Source organism: Scophthalmus maximus, chromosome 7 (assembly GCF_022379125.1).
Source record: "Scophthalmus maximus strain ysfricsl-2021 chromosome 7, ASM2237912v1, whole genome shotgun sequence".
Classification (NCBI taxonomy): Eukaryota; Metazoa; Chordata; class Actinopteri; order Pleuronectiformes; family Scophthalmidae; genus Scophthalmus; species Scophthalmus maximus.
In genome coordinates this window covers 25,876,444-25,888,700 of record NC_061521.1, presented here as the reverse complement: position 1 = coordinate 25,888,700, position 12,257 = coordinate 25,876,444, and the positions used below count along the sequence as shown (strand labels likewise).

The 12,257-nt window shown below is 45.1% G+C and overlaps 1 protein-coding gene across 2 annotated transcripts; it reads right to left on the bottom strand.

Moving 5' to 3' along the window:
* Positions 1-252: 252 nt before the first annotated feature.
* Positions 253-9,439, bottom strand: ces3 (carboxylesterase 3). 2 transcript variants are annotated; one of them, XM_035642725.2, is made up of 13 exons: positions 9,292-9,439; positions 7,796-7,997; positions 7,562-7,700; positions 6,029-6,162; positions 5,783-5,936; positions 5,562-5,666; positions 4,187-4,288; positions 3,133-3,273; positions 2,904-2,984; positions 2,321-2,462; positions 1,486-1,635; positions 1,219-1,291; positions 253-654 (listed from the first exon to the last, which is right to left on the bottom strand). In XM_035642725.2, exons 1-13 carry the CDS (start codon positions 9,347-9,349, stop codon positions 468-470), a joined length of 1,668 nt encoding a protein of 555 aa, XP_035498618.1. In that variant the 5' UTR covers positions 9,350-9,439; the 3' UTR covers positions 253-467. The 2 variants fall into 2 exon arrangements, with proteins under 2 accessions (XP_035498618.1, XP_035498619.1); XM_035642726.2 differs by having other exon boundaries at positions 7,796-7,994; positions 9,292-9,427.
* Between the last annotated feature and the right edge of the window lie 2,818 nt (positions 9,440-12,257).

Here is a 12,257-nt window from a genome sequence, read left to right as displayed (position 1 = left end):
TTCAAAAATAAAAATAGATATATATTTGAAAAAAAACAATAGGATCTCTGTTTGCTGCATCTGGACACAATAGATGTTTTGCATATTTAAAAAAACAGATTTATAAAATTTGAAACAACTTCATCATTATGCTTAATGAAAACAAACATTCTACATTATGTATGCTATGTATTTCTCTTTAAAAATGTTTTTTTTAATTTTATGTTCATCATGCACTGTACCAGTTATACTGCTTCAAATGAAAAAAGGGCGTTAGACTAAGACAAGCATTTTTATTTATTTGTGGTGAAAGTATATTTCCTTTAATTGCAGCTATGTTATGAAATACATGTTGAAAAAACACACATGAAATTAAGACTTGGAAAAAAAATGCCCAGTAAATCCATATTCTACAAGAGAGACAAGTTGGTCCAGGCAGCAAATAACCGCATACTAGTTATGGTGTACAGTACGGCCGCCTGCAGAGGTCAGTTCCCAGGTTTGGCTGCTGCTGCTGCCAACTCTTTCAGCTTCTGCTGGAGGGTGACGGTGGCGAAGTGGACTCTGTCGTCCCTCAGCTTCTGTCTCACCGTCTGGACCAGGCCCAGCTCCATGTAGTCCTGCGTCTGTCGGGAATACTGAGGCCAGCTGACCAGACCGGGAGCGTCGGGAGAGCTGAGGACAAAGAAAAAAATCAATCAATCATTGTAATCCATTACAGACACGAGCGAAGAAGAGAAATCAATTATAATCTGTTTGATGCTGATTTAAATGAATTAAATCTCTTTACCGTTGTCTTATATTTTTTCCACATCCTGTGCACTGACAATTAATTCCAACTTGTAATTATTTTAATTTTCACCACAAAATACTTATTTTCCCATCAACCTGTTTTATGTTTTTATCGCCCTGTGAGAGAAAAAAATTTCCGCCTCATAAGCTGTGAGATGCATCACTCGCCGGTCGTTAAGTTTGCCTGATGTTCGCTGGCGGTGGTTTTTTTTATTAAAATCTGTGAAAACAGCTGCTGCTGCTGGATGTGAGGCGGACGAGAGCGATGGGGGCTGAACAGAACAATAAACCTTGTGGTAATAAAAACCACAACAATGAGTCATATGATAATTCTCTCTGGGGTTGGACTCCTTTCACGCACCTGTGGTCTTTTTTCAGTCATGTTGTTAATATGAAAATATGGATGAGTGTAGCTTTAATTGTTTTTTTTCTCCAGTGCTCACTCACCCATTACGGACGAAATTGGCCCAGTACGACATCATGGTCCGACAGAGTCTCTCATCGTCCTTGGTGATGTTGCCTGAAGACGGGGCCGGAGGAGTTTAATCACAAAATCAAACACTGATTTCCAATAACAACGAGCTGCAGCGACGGGCGGCCATTGTTAGTGTGTTGATCTCCCACCAACTCCTCCCTCCATGTATTCAAACTCTAAACCCCGAGCTTTGGTGTGAGGTCACCTCCGGAGGACAGAGCGTGACGGACGACACCCACCTGTGATCTTGATCGGTCCGTTCCAGAAACATCCGCCGAACATTATGCCGACGTCGTCTGCGTGATCCGCCTTCACAAAGCTGGGTCGGGTGTGTTTGTGTATCTCGGCGCGGTAAACAAACTCGTACATGTAAACTGGAACACCCGCATCTGTTGACGCCCATAAGGAAAAGGAGAAGACAAACAGGTAGGTGTGTGATCTTTTAGGTCAAAGATCAAGATCAGGTGAACGGAAGCTGTTGTTCACGACAGGCTGATGCAGAAATGATGCTTTTCTTTTTCTATTTTTACATCGTTAGGTGATCTGCAAACTACACCGAAAAATCTGTCCTGACTCAGAATGTTGAGTGTGGTTAAAAGGTTGTTGCCCTTTGTCCTACATGTACTGACACAGAGACACAGAGCGTTTCTATGGAGACAGACATCATTCTGAGAGAGTTAAATACACCCACAGAAACCGTACACCATGCACTGACCACTTGTTGATCTGTGTAACGAACCAATATATTGAGCTCCTGTAATAAACACGTCTGCTGAAGACGTCTAGCTCTCCGTCTTCATGATTCAACTACATCAATGTTTCCGTTACACTATTAATTATGTCTACATGGACCTAAAACTCATTTAAAAACTGTTTGACAGACATATCGGCAATTGGCGGATGTAAGCATGATAATAAGAAAATGTTAATTCACATATTAGGTAAATTGACGGTGATTCAAGACACAATGCTTTAATTCCAAACTAGCCCAACTGGGAGAGCAGTTTAATAAAACTGATTTCGAGCAGACGTCTCGGTCGTGACGCTCTTCCTGGGCCCCGCCCCCCGACTGACCCACGTGGTAACCGGCCACCGAGACGACCGGCAGCGTCATGAGCAGGTCTCCGATGATTTCCGTGAAGCCGTCTCTGATGTCCTCCGGCGTCTTGGCGTCTCTCAGGTATTCGTCTGCGATGAGGCTGTTGACGGAGGCGACCTTGGGACAGGGAGAAAGGTCGGAGGTCAGTCGTCCTCTCTCTGACGTCACTTACAGTTTTACTCTTTGAAATTAACATTAGATTCACTTTTTTTTTTTAAAGATAGACGGCTTGACACCTCCTCAGAAATGAAGCCAAAAGATCCTGATCGCCCCCTGGTGGCTGTGTCCGGTATAGGTCATAAGCCCCGCCTCCTCCATGTTAGCAGATGGGACATGGACCACATTTACAGCGGAGACTGACTTGCGGTTGGTCGAGATTGTGAACCGTACAGATCCGCACAGATTCTGTCTCCAAGTGACGCCAAAGCCACAAGATGGCGGCGCCCGTATCCTGGCTATTTTGGCTTCATTTTGTGTGTGTTGTGTTTGTGTTTTTGAATTCATAACCTTTGTGTCGATCACACATTTTTCATCAAGCAGCAGGATCACGGAGCTCACCCCTGTGGGATAGAACTTGCTCATCACTGCCAGCACCGACTCTCTGGTCATACCGTTCTCCCAGCCAGGAGGCGCAAAGTTCTGTGGTCGACGGGACAAGAGGACGTCACAGTTAGTTCAAGGTTCAAGTCAAAACATCTCGGCTCCCTTCAGAAAACGGTAGTGTGGATAAATCGTCACAGAGGCCGAGTAAAGAATGATTTGTCTGAGTATTTGATGTGTGTGTGACCTGAGGCAGGATCCATCCAAACTCGTGGTTGGTTATTCCCATCATCACTGGAACCTTCAGCATCTCTCTCCTCTTGAGCAGCTCCTCCGCTCCGTCGGGGAGGAAGTCGCCGTCCACCACCCCTCCCAGGTAAATCTTCAGCTGAACACAACACGGAGCATCGACAGAAACTTCAGCACGGGCGGATGATGAAGGGAAAACACCACTGGCTCAGCTGCTGAGCGCAACGTCTCTTCAGGGGGTTTGTTTGTGAGATTGTCGGCAGCATCGCACAAAGTCTACCGAGCAGATTTCCAGTAAACCTGGTGTAGGATGGAACACGGGCCGAGAGAGAACCTATCAAATGCTGCTGTAGGTTCGGGATTATTAACTTTGTGAGATAGAACGTTTGTTTGTTTATGTATTTCATTTTTTCAGTTTTTCACCAATTTCCCAGGGAATAATTCATGGATCTTGAAGTAAATCAGTCGTATCTTCCCACTTCCAACACTTCTCAGAGCAAAGGGAGGAAGTGCCCGTGTCAGTGTGGCGTTCACGGCCACAGGCCGCCATCTTGTGGCCGACATCACACTTCAAACTCACGCTGGAATTTCACACTGAGCCTGTAGGAAAATGAAAGCTCCCTTTTGGGCGAGGTGTCTGTCGGTTTGTTCCCGAGCTCAAGCCTCCGTCATCACCCAACAGTACTTACTTCAATTCAATCTCACACACTCAAAGAATCAATCCACTAAATATGTCAGATTCTTTTCATCAAGATCCATGAATTATCCCTGCGGGAATGTGACATTTATGAAAATGTCATAAAAACGTTGTATTTCAGTGTTAAAGAAAGTGATTTCAAAAAAGTCCCTGACAAGTCAAATAAACAACGACTGAACAACTTCACACAACTTATGTTTCTTCATCTGGAAGCAGAAGGTTCAGATTAGTTTCTGTTTCCTAATCTACCTGTAATCTGTCCAAACGAAAGGGTCCATGAAACATGAGACGGAACAAAACAATCAGCACATTCAAATTCAATTGGTCAAAATCTGCTTGTTTATCGTCACTTCACCTTTCTCGCGGCCTCGACCAACTCGTCCTGACTCCTCCCTCTCAGACACTGGACCAGCTCCTCTGTGCTGCTGCGATCACATCCAGTCAGGTTGGCTGCAATCTGACAATCAGACAGAAAATAATGATTCATGATCAACGATCGACGATCGACGATCGATGACGAGCAGGAGAGAATGTGGCAAACTCAGAACCTTCCTGTTTACTCCAGCTTTTAATGAAATTGTATTTGTTTACCAAATGACGTTTATGCACTTTCTCTGAATTGTTTTCCCTTTTAATACTCTACTTTTTAATCTTGGTATAACCTGAGATGGAAAGTTTTAGTATTCTATCATTTGTTTTAGATGAGATTAGACTTTATTGTCTCCCTCAGGAGAGGTTTGTCTCGGGCACAGCGTCACATTTCATCTCTGATTAATCTTCATCTGTTTCTCATCTCTTACAGTATTTTATTATTTTATCTCCTTCATTTTTATCTGTCTTTGTTTACCTGCCTGTGGTGATTCCTCTTTTTCAAATTTATGAGATTTGCGACAGCGTTTCGTCACTTCCTCTAAATATTCTTTTGCTCTGTGCGTGGATGGAGGGATGGATGGAGGGATGGAGAGATGGAGGGATGGATGGAGGGATGGAGAGATGGAGAGATGGAGGAAGGGAGGGATGGATGGAGGGATGGATGGAGGGATGGATGGAGGGATGGAGAGATGGATGGAGGGATGGATGGAGGGATGGAGAGATGGAGGGATGGAGGGATGGAGAGATGGAGGGATGGAGGGATGGATGGATGGATGGAGGGATGGAGGGATGGATGGAGGGATCGAGAGATGGAGAGATGGAGGGATGGATGGATGGCGGGATGGATGGAGTGATGGATGGAGGGATGGAGAGATGGAGAGATGGAGGGATGGAGGGATGGATGGATGGATGGAGGGATGGAGGGATGGATGGAGGGATCGAGAGATGGAGAGATGGAGGGATGGATGGATGGCGGGATGGATGGAGGGATGGATGGAGGGATGGAGAGATGGAGAGATGGAGGGATGGAGGGAGGGATGGATGGAGGGATGGAGGGATGGAGAGATGGAGGGATGGAGAGATGGAGGGATGGAGGGATGGATGGAGGGATGGAAGGAAGGATGGATGGAGGGATGGAGGGATGGATGGAGGGATGGAGGGATGGATGGATGGATGGAGGGATGGAGGGAGGGATGGATGGAGGGATGGAGAGATGGATGGAGGCTTAATCAGATTCTTTGGTTGATTGGTTCGACAATGAATATCACTCAAACATGAGTAAAGGAGCCTGATGCAACAGCTTACGAGTGGAAGTGAAAATCTTATTCAGTTGCCTGAATATTGTTCTTTGTTCTCACCTTGGCGTAACCCAGAGGTTGACTTGTGGTGTACGTCCCGAGTGTGGCCACGCCGCTCTGAAAGATCGCCCTGTGGAACAACCCTCTGGCTCGAGGAGACAGAGTCTGATCAACAAGAAAAACGAAGAAACACGACGCACAATTAATCACAGGCATCAAACCGAGCGTCTCACAGTTCGGTCACGTATGTTTCCTCTCCTCCCGTGATTCGTCGCCTTTACCAGTATGGAGGCGCTGATGCCTCCGGCCGATTCTCCGGCGACCGTCACAGTTTGCGGGTCGCCTCCAAAGGCCTCGACGTTCTCCTGCACCCACCTCAGAGCTGCCAGCTGATCCAGGAAACCCCAGTTTCCCTGAGCGTGTTCGTCCCCAGTGCTTCGACACAGGAGACAACATAAAGACAAGACACTCAGTGACTCCGTTTCATTTCTTCATGTGAAAACTGAGCAGCAGCGAACGCTCCTCACCTGAGGAATCCCAGAATGTTGAGGCGATACTGGATAATAACCACCACTATGTTTTCGTAAGCAACTAACGGGGCGCCGTCGTACTGAGAGGCCGCACCCATCGCCAGGCCTCCGCCGTGGATCCACACCATCACCTGACACAACACAACACAACATGAAACAACACGACAAGACAAGACAAGACACAACAAGACAAGACGCAACACAACAAGACAAGATGCAACACAACAAGACACAACACAACAAGACACAACAAGACAAGACACAACAAGACACAACACAACAAGACAAGACAAGACACAACAAGACAAGACGCAACACAACAAGACAAGACGCAACACAACAAGACACAACACAACAAGACAAGACGCAACACAACAAGACAAGACAAGACGCAACACAACAAGACACAACACAACAAGACAAGACAAGACGCAACACAACAAGACACAACACAACAAGACACAACAAGACAAGACACAACAAGACACAACACAACAAGACAAGACAAGACACAACACAACAAGACACAACACAACAAGACACAACAAGACAAGACACAACAAGACACAACACAACAAGACAAGACAAGACACAACACAACAAGACACAACAAGACAAGACAAAACAAGACACAACACAACAAGACACAACACAACAAGACACAACACAACAAGACACAACAAGACACAACAAGACACAACAAGATGCAACACAACAAGACACAACACAACAAGACACAACAAGACACAACAAGACAAGACGCAACACAACATGAAACAACACAGGAGCTCAGCTGAATCCTCCTCCACTGTTTGTTATTCCTCAGCGACACTGAGGCATTAACAGCAGATTACACGGCTCCATTATGAGTCACTTCAGGTTCCATTACATTATCAACGTGTAGCCAGAGCAGGAAAAAAAGAGTCGGAGATAAGAACTGTACACACTGAAGTGTCAGTTGGTAATGTGAGGCAGAGGAAGTGGACCAAGTGTCACCATCCTGGCAGATCATGACTTTTCTTTTTTGTTATATTTATGATTGTTCGGGAGTAATCTTCTGTCTTCTGATTGCCTGTTTTACGCCGCTCGTCTCTGTTAAGTTACTTATTTGCGATCATTCAGGTTTTCGTTACAACTTGAGTTTTGTATTTCCTGTTTTACTTTGTACCCACTTCCTGTTCTCATGTGTCTTTCTGGGTCACTTCTTCTTCTTCGTGCCTCCCGGTGATTGTCTGCACCTGTTGCCTAATGGCTCTCACCTGTGTCTAATTATCTCCGCCCCGCCCCCTGACTATATAGTCCCGTGCTTCTCTTGTCCTGCTTCCTGTGGTTCGGTTTCTTATTTGGTTCCTGCGTTTGTATTTTTGCCTGATGACTTCTCCAGTTGGTGGTTGTTTGGATCCTCTTGCCCTAACCCCGTTCTGTTAGAGAATGTCAGCTGAAACACATTGTCCTCCACTGTCCTAAGCAGATGCAGTTTAAACACGAACAGCTCCGTCACTCAGTCGTGTAGCAGTATCTTTGACCCACCGGCAGTTTGTCCCCTGGTTTGGCCTCGGCGGTGGTGTAGACGTTCAGGTACAGACAGTCCTCCGAGAGCTCCGACGGGACGTACTGCACCGACATGATCTTCGAGACGTTCACCACGATTTCTGGATCCTGGATGCACCTGAGATGGAACGAGAGAGAGACGTGTGAGGGGGGAAACAAACCCTGAAAATCACCTGGGCCCCGTTGTCGACTCGGAGATCAGCAGAGTATTACATGGGGGGCTGCCGTGTGCCGTCCCTCTCCCCCTCCCAGGGCTCAGCGTCCTGGGGAGCAGCCAGGCGCAGGGGCCCCACGGGGGGCCGGGCGAAGGGGATGGCCAGGTATTGCTTCACCCGTCGCTCTGTGCCTCTCACCGTCACGTAATCCCCTCTGACGTGGCCATCTTTCAGAGAAACCAGCAGGTCATCGCTCCCTGCTGGAGACACGAGTGTGCTTTACATGTTGAAGGACATAGTCGGTAGTGTCACAAGGTTACAGTTGAGGTACAGCAGGTTACGTCACTTCCAGACCTTTAATAAACCACACTACACTTTATTTGATCATGCAGGGACTTGAAACCTCCGTAGTTCTCATTGGAAATATGACGACTTAACGTACGCTTGTTAAAACAAGACAGATAAATACTGTAACACGTGTTTGCTGTGTCTGTGACGTTTGTTTGAAAATGACCTTCTACATGTGAGTCCAGCAACGTTTCCTGTTTGTATGAAACCATGATTTTATTTTCTATTTACTAGATGAATGAAGTGTTATAGTGGCTTGACAACAAAAACAAAAACTTGAAATATTAGCTCATCCCTTATTGAAAATGAAATACAACTTGTTTTTCTTATAAAAATTTTCTATTTCAAAATGAAAATGAAGCTTTTTTTAAATCAGCTTGTCCCTTATTGACCATAAAAATAAAAATGCCTTGTATTTTATTTCAACTTTTAATTTTGTTATTTAAGTGAAAATCAAAATTTAAAAGAAAAAAGATTCCACCCATCACTTATTGACCATGAAAAATAAAAATGAAAAAAAACATTTTGAAACAATTCTAACCATCTTTCAAAATTTGTTTAAAAAAAATTGAAATTAAAATGTAATTTTCTTTAAAGATTTATCTCATCCCTTATTGAGCACGAAAAAAAATCTATTTCAATTTAAATATTTTTATTTTAAAATGAAAATCAAACCGTTTTATAAAAACAATTGTCTCATCACTTATTGACCACGAAAAAAGCCTTGTTTGATTTAAATTTTATATTTTGTAATTTGAAAGAAAATCAATGTTTTACAGATTTTGTTCATCCTTTATTGACAAAAACAAAACAAAAAACAACAACCTTCTATTTGAATTATAAAACTTACATTTTATTTCTAAATGAAAATCACGTGGCCTAGCTCCTCCCCTTTTCTGATTGTTTTTATTATTTACCTGACACAGAAAGGAAACAGTTTTTCAGACTTTCACCTTGACGGAATGAGCAAAACTTGGTTGTATCATTTCTATCATTATCATTTCAAGTTTCTGCTGTTTGTACATAACTCATGTTAGCATTAGCATTAGCATCTGTTACATCACAAGAGCTCCACAGACCTCAGAGGTTACAAAATGTCACCTGTCCGGAGCAGCACCTCAGGCTCGAACTCACAACCTGCCGTCGGCGGTGAAGTTGTGGGAGAAGCGACCCGGTGTCAGGTTACAGAACCAGGTGTTGTCTTACCTGGTGCTGACAGCGTCAGAGCAGGAAGCAGGAAAACAAGGAGCAGCGCTGTTCTCATCCTGACGGAGCTCCGAGAAAACACTCACACACAGAGAGAGAGGTTTACTGTGGAGCTCAGAGAAATAACCCTCTGCCCCCTGACGGACCTCCCCTCACACACACACACACACACACACACACACACGTAATCCATTTACAGATTACAAAAGAAAATGTAATCTAATGTGAGCACTGTTCCATCTCTTCACTTCAACACTAATCATTGGACTTCTGAAAACATTGTTGGCATTTCCGATTCCATATTTCACGATATCCTTCGAGGGTCATTCTGAATTATACGATCAGAGTTTACAGGCAACAGTGTCTTTTAAATCTCTTACTAGATTATTCTTTTATGAATGTTTGACATTTGATCTTTCTCTTGTTTCAATTGCTTTACTTTGTTCTTTTCGTTCTTTTTCTTTCCTTCTGGTACTTTGTTAAGAAAGAAATGCCTTATAAATAAAGCTGATCATTATTGTAATGTCGTCGTGATGATGATGATGATGAGGACGCTACTCTCGGCTGGTTCTCCAGGTTTGGTTCAGTCTCGAGTCTTGACCAGAGTCAGTTCGGACACTTTTTGTTTCTTCAGGTTTGAAATTGAGGTCTTTATTTATCGACCTTTTACATTTTTGAAATATCGAAGTGATGCTGATATTTTGCATCGATTGGAGGCGGCTGCTCCTTTGAATCCTTGAACACTTGTAATCAAAACATGATCATGTTTCTCTTGACAATGTCACATCCTGAAGGATTATGGTTACTTATTTTTGGGTTGTTTGATAATGTAGTACTGGTTACATGTGATCTACTACAACCCAAACCTACTGAACACACCCACACACATGCACTTTAAACCTCAAGTCCCACACACACACACACACACACACACACACTGAATGCTCCTCATTGATTTAACCTCTGGACACTGAGGCAGGAAATTGCAAAATCCTGCAGTTTGACCAGCTCAACGCTGCGAACTGTAAATCCTTCACTTTCTGTAACAGTACTATACACACAACTGTCTCTCACTTTTAGAAGATGGAAACTGTAGTTCAGGTTGAATAATATTCGAATTGAGGAGGTAAAGGATTTCATTCACTGAAATGTAAAGCGACTGTAGGACATGAGTTGCTGTTTCTTAACTCTTTCCTCGTGCTCCTGTACGATCCAGTGAGCTGGTCGGGAATATTGTGACGGCTGGATTCTTCTAGCAGTGTTGAACCTTCTTCGTATCGAGGCCCATGTCAGTTTGTACAACACCCTTCAGGCGCCGAAGCACCTGATGTATCACCGCCTGTACATCTCCTCACTGTGAACGCTCTAGTGCAGGGGTCTCAAACTCGCGGGATGATATTTTGTGGCCCCCTCCTTGACATCAAAGTGAAGTATTAGTTGCTGAGTCGGTGCTCGTGCCGCGCTTGCCACACTTGTGTATCTCTTATGGGCTACCATACATGGTCCGTTGTCTCGCGACAGCTTCCGCTGTGTTCAACAGTGGTTGTCAAGGTAACCAACTGCGAAGTACCTCATGGTGAGCAACTTTCCTAGAATTGAATGGCGCCGCCATCTTGTCCGGGCGACATCCGGTATCTAGGTTTTAATTCAAATCTATGGGAGTACCAGGGGAAGTATCAACGTTAGTCACTTGGTTGAACCGTGTTCCGGAGTGACACCAAGTGGATGAAATATATGCCATCACCCAGTTCCAGTCATGTCTCTCCCAAAACCTGCCGTGAAGACAAAGGTCGGCGGCGAACACAGGCAATTTGTTGAATACTTGATGCGGCCCAGCCGGACCCGGACTTTACCTCCAGCGGCCCCCAGGTAAGAGAGACCCCTGCTCTAGTGGGAGCCTGGAGCGATGATGATGCTGATGACAAGCATATTATCCAGATGGGTTTTTTTTATATTGCAAAGAATAAAAACGAACCGGAAACAAGGCTCCTTCCCAAATCCTCCTGGTGAAAGAGGTTCGAGCTTCTCAACCGTGCGACACTATCTCTGTCAGGATGTTGCGCTGGCCCTGAGGTGCAAATCACCACAACAAATCAAAGGACACGGTGGCAAATCATGACAAACAATCGCCCGTGCGGAGCCTTGTGCTCGAGACCCTCACCTTTTGCGTTGTGTTTTCCTATTTTTCCCTGTGATTTGCACTTCAGGGCCACCGTAGAACGAGGTGTGGTGAAAGCTGCACATCGGGAACAAACTCCACCCACACAATCACATTGGATCCACCAAACTCTGCCAGTTCCGCCGCGTGTTTCCAGCTGTGGCGATGATTGTTTTGCGTCTCGTCCTCTACTTTGACGAAGAACTTTAACCGATCAATCTCTTCCGTGTGTGCAAAGGGGAGAACGCGGTTGTGACAAGGCGTCCACCAGGGGGCGCTGGTCGCACGAGAAAGATTCAGATTGTCAAGTCAAGTCACAATGGACAACAGGAGTTAACCTAAAGCAAATCAACACAAGCGAGGATTTGAAATAAAAGGCAAAGAAGTGAAATGATAGAAAACTACAATCTGTGCAACAGAAAAACAAAGATGGTGGATGGAACAAAGCTCAGAACGGAAACTGCAGCAGGTAAACGAACATGACAGAGACGCTGAAGTCGTCCAGGTGGACTGATTCACTACTGTACATCCTGCAGCAGACAACATGACAGATACTGTACATCAGGAGCCGCAGGTGTCGAAGACGCGTGAGCGATAATCTTGGACCCGTCTGACGGGACGAGTCGTGTGAGCGGTCCTCTCCTCCGCCCCCGGAGGTCAGCGCTGACAATGCTGTTTGCCTCCCTGCGATCGATCAGGGGAACAAAGTGTGTTTGTTCTTCCAGCGGCCGAAGGACAAACACGGCGCTGAGGCCTGTGAACCTGGAGGGAGGGAGCGGCGAGGACAGGAAGCTCGTCTGCAACACGT